Genomic DNA, 23,247 nt, shown 5'->3' on the forward strand with positions numbered 1-23,247 from the left:
AAAAAAACACCACAAAAACTTACGAACACACCAAAATATGTTTTTTTTTGTTTTTTTTTATTTTTATGGAGGTGGCAAAAAGCATTGAAAGCCGAAAAGTATGAGACTTGTCTTTCGACTCATCCACTAACAACCCATCGTTTTCCTCCCGCGGGACGACTGTTAGGTAATACTTCACGGGAGGGGGAACGGCCTATTACCTCTTCATGAAAATCTGCGCTGATGTTCAGCATGTCGCAGCTTGGTAATTAGTTATCATTGAGCATTAATTCTGGGAGGGTGAGCGGCCTATTGCCTCTACCTGAAAATCTGTGCTGCTGTTCAGCGTGACGCAATTTGGTGATTCCTAATACCGTTAAGTATTACTAGGTACTACTTCACGGGAGGGGGTGTGGCCTATTGCCTCTACGTAACAATCTGCGCTGTTGTTCAGTGCGACGCAGCTTGGTAATTACTATTCTTGCCATGTTACTGTCAGCGGACCAATGATCTTCTGAGTCAAGCATGATATCTAAAGGGTGTTTTTTTTAGAGGTTAGGTTTTCAAGTTGGCACTAATTTTTTCGTAGATGGTCTTTTTGACAGCTGTCACTTGATGTATGCTCAGTTTGGTTTGCCATTTCATAATGAATAGACTTACACCTGAACAACGTTTGCAAATCGTGCAAATTTGGGCCCAAAACGAGATGGCCACCGATCCCGATTTTCACAAGAAAATTTTCTTCAGCGATGAAACTCACTTTTGGTTGAATGGGTATGTCAATAAGCAAAATTGTCGCATTTGGAGTGAACATAATCCACAAGCCATTGCTGAGACGCCGTTACATCCTCAAAAAGTCACTGTTTGGTGTGCTCTATGGGCAGAGGGAATCATTGGTCCATATTTCTTTAAAAATGAAGCCGGCCATAATGTTACAGTCAATGGAGAGCGCTATAGAGCCATGATTAATGACTTTTTCGTGCCTGAATTGGACGATGTTGATGTGGACGACCTTTGGTTCCAACAAGACGGCGCTATACGGCGCCATACAGCCAACGCAAAAATCGATTTATTGAAGGAAACTTTTGGTGAGCGCATTATCTCGCGCCGTGGACCTGTGGCGTGGCCTCCAAGATCGTGCGATATAACACCGCTGGACTATTTCTTGTGGGGCTATGTGAAGTCGCTTGTCTACGCAGATAAGCCCGAGACGATTGACGTCTTGGAAGAAAATATTCGGCGCGTTATTGCTGACATACGGCCCCAATTGCTGCAAAAAGTGGTCGAAAATTGGGCCTCTCGGCTGGAATTTATTCGAGCCAGCCGCGGCGGCCACTTGCCCGAAATCATTTTTAAAACATAATGGCAAACCCTTATCTTTATAATAAAGCTAAATTCTTGGCCATAACATTAAATTATATACGTTTTATTTCATCTTGAAAACCTAACCTCTAAAAAAAACACCCTTTACTAGGTTGCTAACCATTATTGGCTTTCCCACCGTATCACTCAAATCTACTCTTTCCAGCTCAAAACGAGGGCAGAAAAAGAAAACATGTTCTGCATCTTCAACTAGACTGTCGCAAAAGGTGCAGTACGGGTCATCTTCGTGCTTAAATCTATGCAGATAAGCCTTAAAGCATCCATGCCCACTAAGTACTTGGGTCAGGTAAAAATCTATCTGACCATGCTTTCGATTTATCCATCTTGTGATATTCGGGATCAATCGATGTGTCCATCGTCCGTTCATGGAGTTCCTCCATTTCTCCTGCCAAGTACGGATGCTTCGCTCCCGTTCAGTCCTTCGGTTAGTCAGCTGTGCTGGATCCGCTCGATGTTTTTTTATTTCGGCGAATTCGAGTGCAGTCAGCTTAACTGGTAGCATACCCGCGAGGACCAATACAGCATCCTCCGATACTGTGCGGAATGCACAGCACACCCTGAGGGCGCATAACCGGTATACCGATTTAATGCCTTTCATGTATGTGCTGCAATTAGTTGCTTCGACCCAGGCTGGTACCGCATATAGCAAGATAGACGATACCACACTGCTAAGCTACTTCTTACAAGCCTGCTTAGGTCCTCTCGCATTCATCATAATACATGTCAATGCGGTTACAGCATTCGCTGCTTTATCGCTGGCGTATGTTAGGTGCTGTTTAAAGGTCAACCCAAGGTATTTGATATAGAGCTTAGATTCCAGTGCGTGGTCACCTACTCTGAGATTTGCTGTTTCAACTGTTTTCCTGCTACTGATTAGAACTGCCTCTGTTTTATGGTTTGCAAGGCTTAAACTACTAATACGCAGCCAATCTTTTGTGATTTCGACCGCTTGGTTGCAAATCGCTTCAGCCTGGTTAAGGAATTTAGCAACGACTACGATTGCAATGCCATCAGCAAACCCTATGATTTGGGATCCTGGAGGTAGTTGGAGACGCAAGACTCCATCGTACATTATATTCCAGAGGAGTGGGCCCAACACTGACCCCTGTGGTACTCCTCCGGTTACTCTGTACCCTTTCATTCCTTGTCGGTTTTGTATTGCAGCACTCTGTTAGTGAAGTTGCTTGCAACGATTTTCCGAATGTAGGCTGGGACTCGTAAATTCTCCAGCGCATTTAGGATTTTGCCCCAGTTTGCTGTATTAAATGCATTTTTTACATCTAACGTTGTGACTAGGCAATACTCTTTATCTCCGTAGAGCCAGCGAGAACCTTCAATCGCTTTGTGAGCAATGCGCTTAACGGCTACAACAGCATCTGTGGTAGAGCGGAAGCCATATTGGTGCGGCGATAACCCTCCGACACTATCGATGGAAGATTCCCGGCGATTTACAATTAGTCTCTCTAATATTTACCCTGCCGTGTCCAGTAAGCATAGTGGGCGGTAGCCTGAGGGATCTTCCGCCGGCTTAGACCCTTTTGGTATTAGCACTAGCTTTTGCAGTTTCCACTCTTTCGGGAATGTGCATTCTTCTAAGCACGAGTTGTAAACATCCACAAAGATTTCTGAATGCTTTTGGATTGCCAACTTAAGAGCTTCATTCGGGATCGCATCGGGCCCGGGTGCCTTATTGCCTTTGATCTGTTTGCAAATGTGCAAAATTTCGTCAGCGTTGGCCAAGCATCGATTTCCATCGTCTTCCATACAGCTGGCAGCGTTGGCTGCGATGCCTTGCTGTTGGGGGAACAATGTTTTGACCACGTTGCGTAGAATAACCGGGCACGTCGAGGGCAGCGGTTTGAAAGCTTTTGTTTTTTTCATTACAAGCTGGTATGCAAACCCCATGGATTGCTGTCAGCATCCTCGCATAGTTTTTGAAAGCACTGGCGTTTGCTGCTCTTAATTGCATTTTTTAGTGTTTTCCTTTTTTGCTTGAAAAGGAGTAAGTTCCTTTCAAAGCTGGTCGTACCTCTCGACCGCTGATATGTTCTCCTTGCTCTATTGCATTCTTCGCGTGCTGCAGAGATTTCTTCCGTCCACCAGTAAACGGGCTCTCTGTGGTTTTTATTAGGCCTTGTTTTACTCATAGCTGCATCACGTACTTTAGTGAGTTGCCTCATGACTTGGTTAGTTTTTTCAGCCGCATTTCCAGTAGGTGTAAAATTTGCCATCATTATCTCGAACACTTCCGGGTCCAAAGTTTCATCCCGGTATCTGACCTCGTGCGAATTAGATGACTTCGGCCTATCATATTTGCCTATATCGCAAAGTATTTCAAAGAGATCACTACCAGTGTAATACTGGCTAAGGGACCATCTCGTACTACTCACGAGGCTAGAGCTAACAAATGTCAGGTCGATTATTGACCCTTTCCCTGCTCTTTGGAATGTTTGATGGTTCCCAGAATTCATAAGCGCTATATCAAGCATAGCGAACGCTTCTAAAAGGGCTTTTCCTCTAGGGGTGGTTCGGGGGCATACCCAGTTCACTGCCCAAGCGTTAAAGTCGCCAGCTACAATGACCGGTCTATGATCTTTAATGTCATGTGCAAATTCTTCCAGTGGGTGTATGGCTTCCGCTAGGGTTAAGCTAGGTGGAAGATAGCAGCTGTAAACAAAGAGCTTACCAACACGGGCTCGTACATAGCCACGTGTTGCGTTTATATTCGTCATTCGTGGCCTAATCATTCCACAATTCCATACTCGTATAGCTGATTTGCCTGTTGTGTCGGATACCCAATCGTTCCCATTTCCGTATTTATAGGGTTCGCTGAGTATTGCAATGTCTATTTTGTGCTATCATACAGACTGTTCGAGTAAGCTTTGAGCCTTCTCGCAGTGATTTTAATTCAGTTGGAGAAACTTCATTTATGTCGCATTTCTTTGAGTGCTTTTTGATATAAAGGGCACTTGTTGCTAGTTATCGCGTGGGCGGTGTCGCTTATTTTTTTTTCTTTTTACAAATTAAGCAACTTGCTGTTTGGGTACAACTCTTGGCCTGGTGATCTTTACTGCCGCATTTAAAGCAGGACTTGGTGAAGTCGTCCGTACTTTTGCATCTCGCTGCGACATGCCCGTACTCCACGCATTTGAAGCACCTTTTCGGGTCAAGTTTTTCTCTAATACGGCAGATAACTAGGCCTGCTTTTGCCTGCTGCTGTAAGCTTAGTGGCGATCTCTGGTGTAACTTTTAGGGTCGCCGTTTGCGTTCCACCATAAGCTTTTCGCAAGTTAGCAACTGCAGACAAAGGCACATTTAGTTCCTTGAGTTGGCTAGTTATACCTTCATGGACTTCGTCTTTCGTCGTGATTTCGTCGAGATCACGAATTTCGATTTGGAGTAGTTCAGTTAGTGTCCTTACTTCAACTACATCTCCTAAGGCAGCTTTAACAGTTTTCTTAACACCAAATACTTTCGAGTTAAGCTCCTGTAAACCTGGCTCTGTTTTCACACGTTTCAGAATGTCAGCGTATGAGACATTGCCAACGCTTTTCACAACGATCGCGTCTTTACGGGGTGGTCACTGTCGCCTGCGATTACCCTTCGTGTTTGCTTCGTCCCTTTGTTTCCCGTCTATTTTTGGACTTTTATTGTTGCTTCCTTTACGGTGTTTTTATTTATTACCGTGTTCCATCCTTCGGAGCTGGTTTGCTCTTTTGTTGTTACCAGCGTTGCCTTCAGTGTTCCATCGTGGTCACTTTTACTCTTTTTTGCCGGGCTTTTCCGTGCAGCGACTGTGTCTATACATCTCTTTGGCGTACCATCCGTGACGCGCTTTATAAGAGGCGATGTTTGCGTGCATTCTTTTTTTGCTTCGAGTACCACACTTTTTGTCCATTTTAACATCCTTATTCTAGAAGTCTGAACCAACCTTTCTAACTTCTTATGGAGCTCAGAAATGTTCGAAACCAGATCACGCATTGGCTGGTTAATATTACGCTTTGGGAGTTCCATCATCTCCGTTAGCTCTTTAATTTTAGCACTGATGCTGCGGTTGAGCTCTTCTGTTGTGGCCTCCTTTGCGACACTGCTGTACTGCATGCATGGTGACGCAGTTCGGGTTCTTCCACTCAACGGAGGCGATTGAGCCAGTCTCGAGCTCCTTTGAAAGGGTTTTTTTACCAGCTCCCCGCTGCTGTTACTGCCATCTGCAGTCTCTTTTGGCAGATCCAATGATGGATTAATTGCTGCTATTTTAACTTCTTTTAGGGTATTTATATTCTGTTTCCTTGTATTCATAGTTGTTGGACCCCAACTCGTAAGCCGTTATCCCTATCCCGGTGCGAGGGTTGACGAAGGCTCCTTATGAGAGCCTAAGTTCAGAGCCGAATCAGTGCTAACTAGGAATGTTACATCTAGACCTACGCCGACACTTAATGCCGACGAGATATGGAGCGTTCTTAGAGGGTTGCCATAGTTTTAACGGGGTGGGGGCGGCTGCACCATTAACCTGAATGCCATTTCATCTAGATTTCACTCTGCTTACTAAAGAAACAGAATAGTGCAGCCTTCAGCTCGTGGCAGTATGTTCCAAACATTTTCCAGTATATCGTAATTATGACCTTTCTGGGCTCGGTCTTAATGTAGATCGTATTAAATTAACAGCCGCCCCTAACATGGAGGACAGACGCTGACCAGGGAGCCGCCCAATATGAGTCAGTCGCTTCTGGATTTTTGTATTTTCACCATGCCTTTGCATGATGAGGGGGCACTTATTTTATTAAAGGCGGTGTCGTTTCGCCTTTGTTACAGGAACCTCTTCGGATTAGCTAGCTTTTAGACCGCTTCCTCCGTTTCTGCCGCTCATTGTCGGGGGCTTCTTATTTGTTAGAACTTATTCGAAACTAACCTGCTACTACAGGCCGTCCGGCTATCCGCAACCTACCGACCCCCACGATAGCTTGCTTTTATTCGTTTGTATTGTCCACACATAAATGACACTCAAATTGCGCTTGTTAACAATGCGCTTGTTGAATGCTAGAAAATAATAAATGTGCAAAGGGGTTAAATTGCTGTTAAAGTTTTGTAAAATTGTAATTATGTAGAGTAAAACTTGTATTAAATATTATTTAATTGTATATAGTCCAATATTATTTCGTTTATTTTAATTTTTATCGCTTTGGCACTGGTCATTAAGCGATGTATGTAAATCCTGGCCAAATTGTTAAACAACGTACTTAATGTCAATGGACAGATGTATAAAGTAAAGGGAAAAAAAAAAAAAAAAAAAAAAAAAAAAAAAAAAAAAAAAAACAATGGAGTGGGAAATTAAGGAAAATCGCATTGCAGTGATCGCATTAAAAAAGTGTGGTAAAGGTGCACTTGAGATATACGCATTTCTGAAAAAATTTAATATTTCGAAAATGTTTGTTTACCGCTACGATCAATCGTTTTTGCCAAACGTCTGAAGTGGCAGACAGAATAACAATTGGTCGTCCTCGCGTGATTCGAACCAGTGCAGCCATAAACACCGTTAGAGAAATTATTAGCAGAAATCCCCTTAGAAAGCAGAAATGTCCAGGGAAATATGTTATATATATCGACCAGATCTATGTGAAGAGTAATTAGAGATGATCTCCACATGAAAGCCTTCCATCCCTCAATTGGTCATCTTTTGACAACGCGCTTGAAGAGCTTGAGCTTCTTCGGTGGCCAACGTGGTCAACGGCCATGAAAATACTACTTTCACAGATGAAAAAATTTTCATTGTTGAAGAAGTTTTTAATAAGCAAAACGACAAAATCTATGCTAAAACTTCTAAAGACGCAAAAATGTTGCTCCAAGGGTTCAGCGTGGCCATCACCCAGCCTCCGTAATGGTTTTGTGGGGAGTGTCTTGTAAAGGCGTTACATCTCTTCATTTCTGCGAAAAAGGGGTTAAGACCGGGGTAAAAACGTAACAGGAGGATATGTTAGAAGGCGTGAGGAAGCAGTTGAGAAATATTCTCTTTAATGGAAACATTGGATCTTCCAGCAAGATGCCGCTCCAGCCCATAAGGCGAAAACCACACAGCAGTGGCTAAAAAACAATATTCCTGGGTTCAAAGCTGCAGCTCATTGGCCGTCTGAAAGTCAGAATTTGATAACATGGCCTGTCGAAGGCCTCACAGAAATTTGGAGTGTCTCAAACAATCTTTGGTTCGAGCAGCGATGTCAATATCCCTGAAAGCCGTGCGTTCTGCAATAGCTGAATGGCCTCACCGTTTGAAGGCTTGTGTAAAGGCAAATGGTGACCATTCCGAATCAAAATTTAAAATTTAGTTTTAAATATTTACATGATTAAATAAAACTAAATTCATTAAAAAAGTATTATAATTTCTTATCTATAAAGGACTTAACTTGTAACAGAACTTATGGCAGGACTAAGTAATCCCTATCAGGGGGTGGAAGGCAGGGATCCCGAAATGTGAGCGTCGAGTGACGAATATACAATATTAAATGTGGGCAGCTACTCGATGCCGAGCTTTCCATATAATGCCTATCGAATCTTACTATCCGAGTGGATGTTAAGATCTCGGACCTATGTATGTACATACATGCGCCTAAATCTCTAGAAGAGTGCTTTCTGTCTATCACAATATGAGTTTCGAGTTTTTCGAAAAGAAATTTGTTGTCACATGGTAGTCTGTAGCCAAGTAAAGTCGGTCTTAGCTCGTTGACATTCCAAACGTTTACAGTCGTAGCTTGAAGTCCCTAATATCATATTGTATTGTACTAGGCATTGCGAGATTTGATGGTCTTCTTGGAAGCCAAAAGTGACTGTTTGGAGGTTACCAAGAAGTCAATTAACTCAAGTCGAAAGGTATAATCTGTTTGAAAAGTATGCAGAAAAACATTTTAAGGTGAAAGGACTTGTGCTTTTTCTACGCAAAATGCCGTAGTGCCACATTAAATTAGTGACCTTGTAGTATTATATTTATTTCAATCACACATTGGCACACGCACGATATGTATATTAAGTAGCAGTAATCAGTAATTGCAGGTGGGACGTTCTATGAGAATCTGAACCTTATTGCAGAAACAATTTTTTTTGTAAAACTTACAAACATGTGAATAAAATGTTTTTTAAACTCTTGAATCAACCCAAAAATAATAAATTAAAACTGAAAATGAATTTTTATTACCTTTTTCGTTTTTTAAACAAAGCTTTAGATTAATTTTTCGGATGAAGGGGAAGTATTGTCAAATGATTTGCGGTTCATAACTCATGTGTTTGATAAGGAAAAGAAGTACCGGACTTGATCTGAAGTTAATAAAATTCAATTGTATTTTAAATTGTGTCCTTTCTTTATATTATGAGATAAATTAAGTTGCCAGAGGTAGCTGACAGGGCTGATAAGCCTTACTATTCTAAATAAATTTAACAGCAAAATGTGTTTGAAGCAATTTTCAAATGGGAATAATGACATCTGAGAGCGGATGCGGAAAAGATGTCAAATAAGGAAGAAAAAGGAGAAAATTTGTAGAAGTTTGCAAAACGAATATCGACAAAAACAAATCAACTGAAAGAAAAAGAAAATATAATGAAATAAAAAAAAAACGTTTGACGTCAAGTAGATACATGGATATAAAATACCATTCACCTTAATTTAAAACAATTAAAATAGGCGGCCGCCGTAGCCGGATGGGTTGGTGTGTGTCTACATTCGGAATTCGCAGAGAGAACGTAGGTTCGAATCTCGGTGAAACACCAAAACTAAGAAAAACATTTTTCTAATAGCGGTCGCCCCTCGGCAGGCAATGGCAAACCTCCGAGTGTATTTCTGTCATGAAAAAGCTCCTCATAAAAATATCTGCCGTTCGGAGTCGGCTTAAAACTGTAGGTCCCTCCATTTGTGGAACAACATCAAGACGCACACCACAAAATAGGAGGAGGAGCTCGGCCAAGCACCCAAAAAAGGTGTACGTGCCAATTATATATATATACATATATAAAATGGAAGAAAAATTTAGTTTGAATAGCATTATGCCAATAATTTTGAAAGTCACTGTATGTGTACTTACGTTCATACGTATGTATAGTCGTATGTAAAAAAATAAATCTTTTCCTGTAGCCGGAAATCAAGCTACAAGCCTGATTTCAGTTTGAAATTGCGAATGTCGCTTAAAAACACAAAAGAAAAAACCAACCAAGGGTAACAATAAAAAATGTTTAATGCGAAATACATCTGCTATTGCACCAAATGCAATCAGATTTTACGAAAAAATTATCGAAACAATCGAAGAAGAAAACTGTAATGCGCGGAGTCGGATAGTACAAACGAACGAAGAGTGCAAACAGAAAAGATCACTTGATCATTGAAACTCAATGAAGGGAAAGATACATAGGAACAATGCACTCGTAAACGGAAGAAAGTATCAAAATGATCGCTACGCTATTTGACGGATTAGTCGGTAGAGTAATTTAAATGAATGGGAATGGTTGGTTAGGTGAAAAAGAAGTGCATTTATGTGGAATGAATCAAACTCAAATGGAATTAGCGTTAAGAAATGTAAGGTTTAAGATTTTAATTGAATGGAGTTATAAGTGTAAGCAAATAAGTTGATATGCCATTGTTTAGTAAGGGGCATAGAGGAGTGTAAAGCGGAGGATTCATGCATAAACGTTTAACTAAGAAAGATACGATAGATATAAAGCAAGGGTAGGTATAGTGCACTAAATAATGAATGCAATAAACGGACAGTTAAAACACTGAAAAATTAAAGATTTAGTGATAGCGAAACCCTAATTTTAACTATCACTAAAAAAATAGTGGTAGAGCACTGGTATAGAGCGTCACTAGTCACTAGTCAGTACTAGAGACTACAAACCTGAATGTGTGACTGTCGAAATACATACATACATACGTACGCATCTGTAAACCTTAAACCTTATTTTACCATAATAAAATATTTTCAATGAAAACTTATATGTCAAAGCGCAGCAGTCCTTAATCGTAAAGTACTAATGACACTTTTTATCTGGAAATACAAATATTTATCAATTCTACTAAAATGTATTTAATACTGATTTTTTAATTTTTTCGGCATTTTTTGGGGATCAAGTGAAATAAAATTAAATTAACAAATTTTGTTATTACGAAATATATATTAAACGTAAATAAAAAAAAATTGTAAAACATGTTTTCTTTGAATAGCAATTGTGGCACACTTGAATTTTGTCCTCTCCACATACGCTCTTTTCGCACTTGGTGTATGTAGACTTGTAAGCTTTTTTCAACAAAATCGCCTGTTAGGCTTTTTAGAAATCCGTAAAGTCTGCCCGGGCCGAGTTTTATATACCTGCACACATTTTAGTCAAATTTAATTTCGGCTGGGTGTTAATTTTTGGAATCAAACAGACTTATACACAGTGAGAGTTGTAGTTTGTGAAATCAGCTAAACGGACGGAAATTTATTCTTATCATAATTTTTTTTAACCGACCTCGACCATTTATCTTTAATATTTAGCTCGGATCTAAATAGTGTACTAAGTTTGGGCGAGACTTATGAGGTCGTCGTGATATACGCACTTTCTTAAATGGTTCCTATTTACCCAGTGGGACACATTTGCGGCGAGAACATCCCAACTTCTGTTAGGCGGATGTGCACTCTTACAATACTCATGTTTTTTACACTCTTTAACAATGTATTAAAACGACCTTTATATTTTACAAATGCATATCGGGTGTTCCTTCAAGAGCTTGATCAATAATCTGGTAAATCATTTCATAGCATTTATTTTTTGTATATCATGTCCGGTCGTCGATGTTTAGCTGATTAATTTTTGGAAACAAAATTTCAGTCAGCATGGCGCTCGCCATGGCGATAGCGCTCGTCATTCATTGTAACGAAAGCTTCTTCCTCACTTCGAAAAAAAATGAGGACCGATGATGTCCCTAGTGTTCTATGAGCTTCGCAAACAGAATTATGTCTTTTTTTTGCAAAGTGAATTTCGAAAATTCGGGATCGTTTGTCTGTTGTTAAACGATTTATGACGATTTGTTAAACCTTGGTTGTTTGATTGGTTGAAGAAGTGATTCATCCAACTAGCGCTTCCGTACCATTTTGCTGCCACATCCTCGTTACCAACTTCTTTAATGCTATTTACATCATGACTATATCCAGTTTGTGCGGTTTAAGAACCTTATGTTGTTTATGTCCCAGACAGCAAGTTGTTCTAGACTCTGGAACAATGGTTTGCCCAGGGTTCACATTCTCTCCTTCTACAGGGCAGAGCATTCACAGAGGATATGGAAAACCTCTGAATCCCTTATTGAACAGAAATATCAGCACGGTTTGCCATTCCCAGCTGTCAAACCATAGTTATCGATATCGATAGTTCCTATGCAACTAACAAAACGCCCGATATGTGTATTGGCGGTATTCCATATATGCATATTTTTTTAGCACTAAACGGTTTCGCAAAGTGCGATGATAGTACGACAACCTTCTGCCGTTGAATATCTCAATAATCATTTAAAACGAGAGACGCCTTATTTCGGTTTATTGCCTACATGAGTCGTCAAATTAATTCCCTTAAACTGTTAAATTAATTTAATTTAATATTACTATATGCTCTCGCGCCGGTTTTACATGCAGTATCTTCAGTGAATGTTCAACTAACCACAGAGTTCGGAAGATCAAAGTTCAATATCATTAGCATAAAATTAGTGCTGGCACAGTTCCTAAAAACAACAGCCAAATCGTCGGCAGAAATCAAAATAGGAAATTACATTGAATTTGACATAGAAATTACCTACTTCGTTAATGCCAAGTTACTTTCGTGTTGATGTGATTTAATTTAGAGTATATTAAAGGCCCGTCGAAGGATCTATGCAATAACTTTAGCTCTTACAATCTACTATGACATTATAAAACAAGACGACCCATCCAACAAAATAAAAAAAGGAGAAAACTGTTTCCAACAAGAGAAAAATCACTAATGTTGATATTCATATATATGTATGTACGTACATAATATTTTGAAAAAGCTCGAAGCAAAGGACAACTCCCGCAGCGCTGTCAGAAATGAGAAACCTTTTTTATTGAACTCTGAAAATCGTTTTAGTAGCCAACTGTGAGTTTTTCGTATCAAAACTGCAATCAGGACTAAAAACGCAAACACTTTGTAGTGTTTAATGCAAGTCAGTAGCCCAAAATGTTAACTGCCTTGTAAGCTGTCAAAATGCTAAAATGCCTTATGTGACAGCTGACAGCGATTTGAATGGATCCGCAACCGCATAAATGCAGCAAGCGGTGAAGAGAGGAAACACGCCTGATACAGTTTCGAGGTGCAGGTAAGAAAGATCACGCCAAGTCGTCGTTTGTCGTTTATCTTTTAGATTCCATTATTGGTAACAATCTGTCGTAGCAAACAAGCCGTAAAACCGGGCTTAATTTGGCTGTCATAAAGTTGGTTTCCATTGTGCGAAGCGGGTGATTGTTGCCACTAGTGTTGTAAAAACATACACGCACACATGAATATACATACATACTATGTGTGTATCTCTTTAAATGTATGCTTGTAGGTATGAGCATTCCTCCAAATATTGTTTATTTATTGTTAGGCCTCACTGGGGCGTACTTGCATTTAAAGCCGCCTATAATTGATTCAAATACCGCATATTTTTAAACTATTGTATTTACATAGATTTATCGGCATGCGTTGGCATTAATAGCTATCACTATTGTTGCTTTTGTTTATACTTTGACATTTCAGCTGATTGACATTTGGAGCTTTCGGGTTGTTATTTTAATTGTCATTTGCATTGTATAAGCCACATGTTTAGGTATGCACATATGTACGTATACGTACCTCATATTGTACATGAGTACCTCAGCATATGTCATTAAGTATGCTGCATGTACTATACATACACACTTATGTACATATTTATGAGTTCGCATGTTCAAACTCATTTGTATGCACATTTATAAATTAGTTGTATGTATGTATGTATGTGCGGATGTAGGAGTGCCGTGAGAAGTGAGCTTTGTTTTTAACGCTTTAGCCATGACTTCTAAATGGAAGTGGTAATGCAGAGGGGGTGGTGCTTACTTAAAATTTTTCTATCAAAACTAAAAGTGCAATTTAGCTTTCAATTTTGCCGCCATCAAAAACGTACTTGTTCATATGAGCGGCTTTATTTTATTATTGAAATATTGACGTTAATGTGAAGACAAAGCATTTGAAGGTAGAATGTGGCTAGTTATGCTATTTGAAGTGGCACGTGCTTAGTTGTATATTCCTATACACGCAAACATATGTATATACAATGTATTTCAAGATGTACGTTTATTGTCTCTCACCGTTGATATGAACCAATTTCGAACTGTGAGGTCTTTTCTCTTGACTATAATTTCATCACTTAATGAGTTATGTGAGTATGTGCCTATGTACAGGGTGATTCAAACACTTTTTCGTTCGAAATTCGGACTGTCAGTCAAGGCGCGATCACCTGCGTTACCGCTTCTCATTTTGCGACTTGCACATAAGACATTTGCATCAGCAGCTATATTAACAAACGAAATTGCCTCATCTGAGGATCGGTGCGAGGTTTCCCCAGTCCCAGGTCCCAGTCGAAACGGCAATAAAGGGTCTTTCCAAAAACGCGCCTAGGTGTTGTTTTAAAATTAAGCATGTAAAAATTTAGATTCTTCCAGTTTTCATTATTTTTATCCAAAATACGGCTCTTAACAATTAATGTGAAAGATGGCGTCATTTAACGTCTATAGCCTGTCATACCAGGATTAAAATTTTCAAGGCCTCTCCCACACATTGTTCCGTTCACTTCAGCAGTATGGATGCGAATGTTATGTTTAAGCTCTCGAACCGTTGTTGGCTTTTTCACATAGGCTTTACTTTTCAAAAAACCAAACAAAAAGTAATCTAGTAGAGTAAGATTGCTTCATCTAAGTGCTTTTATGTCACCATTACGTAAAATTAATCGCCCGAGAAACTTAGATCGCAATAATGCAATCTTTTTTGGGTTGTGAGACCAGTTGAAAATAAAGATTGTCCATTTATTTTTTCAAGCTCTATTTATTTCTTTCTTATATTTTCTCTCTCTATCTTTCTTATAATCTTCAAACGCAGGCCACAAAATATCTTCAATCGGTTGTCTACAACGATACCCATTGACAGTAACAACTCTTTCATTTTCATCTTTGAGGAAAATCGGGATAATTGTTATACCTTGAGCCACATACAGCAGCACATTTTAGTGGATGTAATGATTTGTCTGAAATTTTTCGAGGGTTTCGTTCCACCAGATGCGGCAATTTTATTTCTTGACACATCCATCCAGTGTGAAATGAGCTTACTCAGTAAAGATGATTTTGTCAAATGTCAATGATGTCATAAAAAGATACCGCTCAGAAATTATTCTCTATCGACATCTAGACGTCTCTTTTGAAAGAGCCTTTACATCCACAAAGGGTGAGAGAGAGATTGTTCGATGAGGATTTTCGAATGGTAGCATAATTGTCCCATTTTCACGAAAATGCAGTAAAACCAGAATTAGCCACTTCTTGTATATTGAAACTGAAGATATGAACATGCACGCTCTTTGGACCGTGTCGCAGTTGATGAGTCGATCATTTGAGGATTATAGCTGGCATGGAACTCTAACTCAAGTTCAGTAATCGTATGTATGGGCGTTGACATTTGGCCACCTTAAAGCTGCGTTTTATTAGAGCCATATTTCCATTATAGGTAACGACTTGAAATTTAACTTTCTATCTTCTTAAAATTTAACTTTCTATCGATTTATAGATATAACCTTTTAAAAAGGATCCTCGAACAGGGCGAACAAGGCCAGATCTGGGTGCCCAACCGAAGGTCTTAAAAAAGGTGTCCAACGGAGGGTTAAATAAGACGCCAAATTGTCGTTTCGTGGTCGTTCGCAAATTATTGTCAAATTTTACGTAAGGACATTTTGGCAAATTGCACTCATTTAGATTTATTTTTCAGATTTATTGGAAATAAGTCAAAAATTGGACTGATCGAATGGTCCACGTAACTCGTAGCTGCGGTGAACATTGCCGAATATTTGAAATATTGAAATAATGAAATGATTTACCAGACTATATAAAAAAAACAAAGTCTTTCCAACAATATTTATGTTTTGTATTATCTTCTACTTTTTGTTTGTTTTTTGAACGAGAGCCTTAGTCAGTGTGGGACTTTAACGCCACTACAAGCACCTCAAGTCCGACGGGTCATTCTACAGGGATACCGTTTTGGTAAAAACGTCTGGAGGCCGTAGTGTACAATAAGCTCAATTGTCAGTTATATTTGTCTGCTTGGGATCAACCTATGCGTCCACCTTTTGATGACTGGCCCCATTTTGATTGCCATTCACCTGTCGAGGTAAAACGTTCTGCTTGTTTGAGTTCCTCGCCTTCGTAGCTTGCGAGCTGTACAATCTCTTGTGTAAATTTGCCGGGTCTTTATAGGCATTTTGCTAACCATGACGCAGATTGCATCGTCCTACATCATTCTATATGCACTTGTACTACTGACCTGCAGTACTTTTCAAAGTGGCACTTTTTTGCTCCAACCCAGATTGGAGACGCGTACAGCATTATGGAGTCCGTGTCTAACCTATTAAGATCAAAATGTACAACACAACTCTGGAGTTTGAATTAAACTATGAAGTTTAAATCTTATGAAGAGTGTTGTACTTTGCGGTATTTATGAACATTTACATTTCAATATTTTCTTAATCCATTTCAAACGCCATTATCTGTACCCAAAATTCAACTAAAAATGCTGCACTATTGCTTTTATTGAGTAAAAAAAAACCTTTGCTAATTTGTAATGTAAGTGCCGAAGGTCGAAGCCCGACTGCTGATTAAGGCGATTGTATGTCTTAAATTACCATACAATAGGCAAAAGTTCACTGTCCTTCATTACAATATAATAGCGCAATGGAGTGGCAAACATTCTGGAAGGGGCAAAACAATACGTTTTTCGCTTAATTCTCATCCAACTTCACTTAATACATACAGATATTTGTAACACATATGTATATGCATACATACATATGTAAGCTGCGTACGTAGTGCTATCAAATTTGCTATTTTTTGCATTCATTACTTTCTTCTAAATAATCATTAATTACAATTAGCGACTACACCACGTCGGAGATGTTTTGTGTGCAATTAGCATTTCCACATATTGGTGCCATCATCGTTTTTTATGCATTGATCAAAAGAAATCACGATATTGCTTGCATCCCTAAAACACTTCACGTGCAGCGTGGTTGGGTATTGAGCGCCCAAAGTGGTCAAAATGTGGTTTGAATGTCAATGTAACCCTGGAATACAGAGGAAGCAAACGTCGACTACATATAGCTAAATTCTTCAATACATTCACATTATACGTTTTAACGATTAGTATTAAGCACTCATTGGAATATTCATATGCATGCAACCGTTGCCTGGAGTATGGCCGAGCTTCTTCTCCCATTTGTGGTTTCTGCCTTGATGTAGTATACAAATGCCACTTCCGCAAGACAGATGCTTGGTAGAAAAATCTGATTCAAGGCAAAAATGCCCACAGTGCATATCGCACCCGGGACCAGCCTAGTGGTAGTTGCTCATAAAGGAACCGTCATACGAATGCATTCATAAAATAAACAAATAATTGAATTGTGTCTAACCTAAAATGTCATTTTGACATCATTTATTGAATTTACATCGTATGTTGTATGTATGTATGAAGTGTGAAGTAAAATTGGGAAACAGTATTGATTTGATCATATTTGTATCATCATTAATTTCTTACATCATTTATTTTAATTTTTGTCTGTTTTTTCGGTTGAGCATACAATGCTTTTCAGCTGGAAATTGTATTTGTTGGTTTTTTCAGGCAAGATGATAGGGTGATCAGTCGGGGTTCTCTCGAATGTGGCTATTGCAACAGCTACTTGAAACAGACTAGTTGAACATGTACAGGGTTTGATAGAAAAGTAATGAGCCTTATTTTTTTTAAGCAATTTTATTAAACCTTTTGGCTTATACAACTAATATTCTTCAAAATAGGACCCTTGAGCGTCAATACACCGCTGGTAGCGGTCCTTCCACTGAAGGAAACATTTTTTAAACTAATCCGCCGGAATCGCGTTCAATTCGGCTGCCACAGTTTTATGGATCGCCTCGATGGAGTCGAAACGCCTCCCCTTCAGCTTTCTTTTCAGGCGCGGGAACAAGAAGAAGTCCGGAGGGGACAGGTCTGGGCTGTAGAGAGGGTAGGGAAGCACCGGAACTCCCATCTTGGCCAATGCAGAGATGCAGAGGAAGGCGGTGTGCGCCGGCGCATTGTCGTGATAAGGGTCCAATTGTTGACGAGGTCGACGTCCTCCCGGCCTTTCTTGAACGACTTGTGCCACCGTTTTACCTGGGCACTGGACAGAGATTGGTCCCCGTAAGCCTCCTTGAGTAGCCCAATGGTTTCGGTACTCGTTTTGTTTAGCTTTACGCAAAATTTGATCGAGTAACGTTGCTCCAACGATCGCTGCATTTTTGCCACTGCAAAATCCTAACACACTTTTAAAACAGCTTTCACGCGCGCAGCGATGTTGACTGCCCCGCTGTTGCCAGCGAACTGGGACCGGTTTCTAGTGGCAGGGAAGGTCTAACGATCATTTTCCCCCACCAGCCGATTCGGTTGATCGCTTGGCAGACGCTCCGCGCGGGAAGGCTCATCACTTTTCAATCAAAACCTGTATGATGTACATATGCAGCCGCAGAGATAAATTAGGTAGAGGAAAATGTTAATTTTATAATCAAATTATAACTTCAAAACGCGCATAAAAATACCCTCAGTTAAGATCGGAGATTTTCTGGGGCATGAAAGAGCGGATGAGTGTACAAAGAAAAGCTCTGAACTTGACCTTCAACGAGTGGTAGACGACATTAGCTTTCCTGTAAACTTGGTGATGCTACCTACCATTTTGGAAATTAAGAAATTACTTACAAAAATAAGTTGGTTGGAAAAAATATATATGTGTACATAGTTACATACATAAATTTAAAAGTAAAATTAGCTTTAATTCAATTATATCTTAAAATGGCGTTGCCGTTTTATTTAAATAAAAAAATTATAATAAAAAACAATTGTCACATGCTAGGATATGGATGTTAAATAGAAAGAATGAATAAAAAATTACTTGCGTATGGCGTTGTTGCACGGGCATCATACAAATTGTAATTAAGACCTTTTTTTCATAATTATAATTAAGCCATCGAGGATGTCGAAAGAGATGCAGGCAGCCGACTTCAAAAACTAATCAAAATATCAATAAAGTGAAAGAAACGTTGATCAATAACTGCAAATTAACCATTAGAGAGCTAACGAAGGACTTTAATATTCCTTATGAATCACTTCAGAAACTTGGTCTCAAAGGACCTAAATTTCATGCAAAAAAACGACCGCGTTCTTTTCGTCAAAGACATGATTGCCAAGGCTAAATCCGACCCTGCATTCATCAAACGCATCTTTACAGGTGACGAGACGTGGGTGCATGAATATGACACGTAATCCAGACATCAGTCGAGGGAGTCAAGAGCTCCGAATGAATCAACGCTAAAAAACCACATCGTTTTCAGTCGAATGATGCTCATCGTTTTTGCCAAAAGGTCTGTCAATTAAATAAATAAAATGAATAAATAATTCTCGCGTACACTTCTGTTAGGTCTTTGGCCGAGCTCCTGCTCCTATTTGTGGCGTGCGTGTTGATGTTGTTCCACAAATGGCAAAAATATACTTGGAGGTTTCTAGCTATAAGAAAAAGCTTTTCCTTCATTTTGGTGTTTCATGCACGGAGATTCTAACCAACATACATACTCCGAATGGTAGTCACGCACCAACCCATTCGGCCACGGCGGTCTTTCAATTGGTAAGGACTATTATTTGGGCGTTATGAGACGTTAACGTGAAGCCGTGAATTTTTGACCAAGAACGAAACGAATACAATCCAGCAGCCATCGAATTTATCTTATATGGTTCCATGCGATTTTTTCTGTTTGATCGAGTCAAAAAATTATGGGCAACGCGTTTAACAGCCGAAAGGAATTAGTGAAAAAATCGAAAATAGAATTCCCGAAATGTTTCGAGAGTTGGATCAAACGCTGGCATATGTGCATTGCAGTTGATTGCAGGATTTTGAGGAATAAACTTTTATTTTGAATTTTCTGATTACATTTCGGGAACTTTTTGATCACGATGGTATATGAATTTGCGCCGAAAAAATAGCACTCAGCTATTAGAAAGGCGCAGTTTTTTATTATTTCGGCCTAATATTACAGAGATTAAAAATGGTGTGTGAGCTCTAGCCCAAATTGATATTTTTTTTATTATATTTTTGAGGAAATTGGAAAAATCAAGAGTCAAAAGTGGTAGAAGTTATGGCTGCTATCTAGAAGATCTTCATGATACTTCTTTCTAGACCTCAGCCAGGGTCTACACATGGTCGGTGCATCTAGCATTTAACTAAGAATACGCCGTTATATCTTTCTCTTTTCCCCATTTATCGAAGTGGATAAAGACAAATGGAAACCCGCTTCGGGAGTTGCAATTCTACGTAAAATTTCTTTGCAGTTGTGATGGTTAGAGCTGTTCATGAAAATTTTTGAAGCTGAATAAAAACCCGAAATCCAAGATCACAAATATCAAATCATAGAAAAAGTTTTTTCTAATAGCGTTCGCCTCTCGGCAGATAGCCTGCCTTCGAGTGTATTTCTGCCATGAAAAAAACCCTAATAAAAACATATGCCAATCGGAGTCGGCGTAAAACTGTAGGTCCCTCCATTTGTGGAAAAACAACAAGACGTACACAACAAATAGGAGAAGGAGCTCGGTCGAACAAGGATGTAAGCGCGGCTTTTACTGATTTAATAGAATGATTTACTTGTTTTTAATATAATCTACGCAATTTCTTTTGAATATATTCGTATTATAGTAATTTTTTTATATTCTCTGCATGGGTTTTCTATAGTTGAAATTCACGACGTAAAATCGTATCGTATTAAATGTTATCTTAAAGCTAAATAGGGACATTAGCGTTTTTGACTTTGAAAATCTTCCTAGCTTTATATACAATAATAAATTGACAATAAACGCATTGACGACAGCAGACCAACTACAGCACCTGTGAAATATTTAAATGCACAGGTTCTTACGAACGTAATTACTTAGACGCCTGCACGACATCATGGATGCAGGGCTGCTATTGTCGCCATCGCCAAATGAAACCCCTTTTATACTTTCCCGGCGGCAATGTGCAGATGCAGTAGTGTTGCCACGAAAATCTGAAATGTAAAGTTTCTTTTAGATTTAATAAATCTTACGTTACTTAATTAAAATAACGTAGTAAAATAATTATACTTCCTTAAATGTAAAAACAACCGATGATTTAAAACAATTAAAGCGATTTATTTGCTTTCTTTACACCAAAAAAAATATTGTTCTGAAAGAAATATTTTAATTTTATAAAAATAAAATATTTAAGTGTGGCAGCAAAGAAAGTATGTGCTTCCATAAAGTTTTTGTCGTAACGTCGTGATGTGCCGCGCCTTCAATGTGTCTTCTCACGCTGTACAGAATAAAGAGTGTGGCGCTTTGTATTCTATCATTTTTGGTTTATACGCATACGCTCCTCCAACCAGCCCGTTATTTAAATGGCAACGAAGTAACTTTAGAATTGTTTCGTTGATTGTTTTCGTTTTCATATAATCAACACAATCTTAGTTTTCGCCGACTTCTGTTGTAAACAGACCATTGCCATCTCTTTTATTATACCAGTAAATCCGTTGATTCCTTCAAATGCACTGATAGTTAACCCTTGTCCTAATCACTGGGAATAATACAGCCTCAGATTTTTTACTGGTTCTATGTGGCATTGAGTGCAGACGGATATCGCTTCGAAGTGGACTAGTTTTAAGGTAGTCCCATTTACTACGGGGTTTTAAAGCTACGTTTGCACAAGACATTATAAATACATATTCATATGCATGTATGTGGGTAGTGTATGTGCATAGGAGAGTAACAAATTCCTTATTGAGAAATTATAATTTGAGTAGCATTGTTGAATTAAAAGAGATTTATTAAAAAGCGGTTTGTTTAATGCTAAGCCGAAGAGCTTTTGTGTGTAGAGATATTTGATGAGGTGTCAAATTGCATTTTCGCTTCAATAGACCAGAAATCGTTGGCCAAACAAAGTTTCAACAATAAACAAGGCATAATGAAGAGTAATGGGCGCCACGGGAAGCCAAAGCGGTTGGCAGCTTTGGCGATTTACTTGTACTCGTAAATAATGATTGGATAATGATGAGGCTAACCTGTACAGTTAAATATTTTAATTTAAATACATTATCTATATGCATGTATGTATATGTAAACATTCTAACACAAAAAGGTAGTTCAAAATGAAATGGTGTAGTAGGTACAGCTTTGGCTTTTTTAACAAATCGTTTTTGATTATGAATTTTCATTATATCATATTCGAGTTTTCTGATTAAATCAAATAATTATATATGTATGTATAGTTATGTACATATGGATATGTATGGTTATTAATGGGTTTAACATTGAGTTGTAACTTTATACATATCATTCATTTCATCAAGCACATCTACTTTGGTAAAGCGGTCTGACTGAGGCCTTCAAAATTGAGAGTCGTTATGTATTCACATTGAATTCGGAACAAATGGACTGATGCTCAATCGGTGCAAGAATTGGAAGCTGCATATAATACAAGTACCCTGAAACCTAGCCGAGTCAAGATCGAAAAAAATCGCTTGCGATCTTTGGAGGAAAAGTTGGTTTGTTTCTTCGATGCTCACTCAAATGTTTCAAAATGTTCAAATGGCATTAACGCTATCATACAAGCGAAAACGATTCAATGCACATATCGATATCAGATTAAAAATTTTATGATCACTAAATGCCTTTAGCAGCAAATACAACTTTCCGGGAAAGTGAAAGTCAAACGACGTTAAATCAGGGGAATACGGAAGTTTTGTTTTTGCAATTCACGATAGGCTGATATGAGTTTCGTTATTTGAGATGCATTTCTCTGGACGAATCCTATTGAAACTTGAGCGAGGTGTATCAACAATCCCTCTTAAAAAAAACAAAAAAAAAAAACCAGTAAACAGGTACACCCCATCCTGACCAAAGACTATATACCCGTGCACAATTTACGAAAATTTAGTTTGGGCTGGCTGTTTATTTTTCAAAGCAAACAAATTCATAGACTATGATCGTTATAACATTGACATAAAAAAAGTGGGTGTGGTTTTCGTCCCTGTTCAATTATGTATATGCCGGATATAAATGAAGTGAGGAGCAATTCGTAAGGACCCAGGTTAGCAATTTTATTAAGTCATTATCGAGATGCACGTATTTACCTAAAGGCCGGCGCGACACCGCCCATTGTTCAAAAATTTACTTGCATCGTACATATTTCTTTCATAGTTTCATCATTTGCAATTGTATTTTTTCTTCATTTAGATATAACAGAGGTATCCCGTTTTTTATGTTTCGAAAATTATTGTTATGTGGAAGGTGGGGATGGTAATTGGCCCATTCTCAATACCAACTTACTTTAGCATAGAGTTTCATTGAAATATATCAGGGTTGATCATTTTTGCACTACAACTGTATATTTAGTGGTAGTTAAAATGCAAAGTCCATTATCGCTAAAAAATTTGTTATAGTGCAAAGAAATTAACGATCTCTAAGACTTTAGTAATAGAGAAAAAAAATGCGTTATCGCTAAACCTTGAGATAGTTAATTCTTTTTTCACTATCACAAAACTTTAAGTGAACTTATATTTT

General features: G+C 38.7%; 1 protein-coding gene across 1 annotated transcript; it reads right to left on the minus strand.

Annotated features, from left to right (window-relative positions):
* Window positions 1-2,499: 2,499 nt before the first annotated feature.
* LOC128861976 (uncharacterized) lies at window positions 2,500-5,661 on the minus strand. The gene is made up of 3 exons (XM_054100352.1): window positions 5,047-5,661; window positions 2,837-3,156; window positions 2,500-2,785 (listed from the first exon to the last, which is right to left on the minus strand). Exons 1-3 carry the CDS (start codon window positions 5,659-5,661, stop codon window positions 2,500-2,502), a joined length of 1,221 nt encoding a protein of 406 aa, XP_053956327.1.
* Between the last annotated feature and the right edge of the window lie 17,586 nt (window positions 5,662-23,247).

This window comes from Anastrepha ludens, chromosome 4 (genome assembly GCF_028408465.1).
Source record: "Anastrepha ludens isolate Willacy chromosome 4, idAnaLude1.1, whole genome shotgun sequence".
Classification (NCBI taxonomy): Eukaryota; Metazoa; Arthropoda; class Insecta; order Diptera; family Tephritidae; genus Anastrepha; species Anastrepha ludens.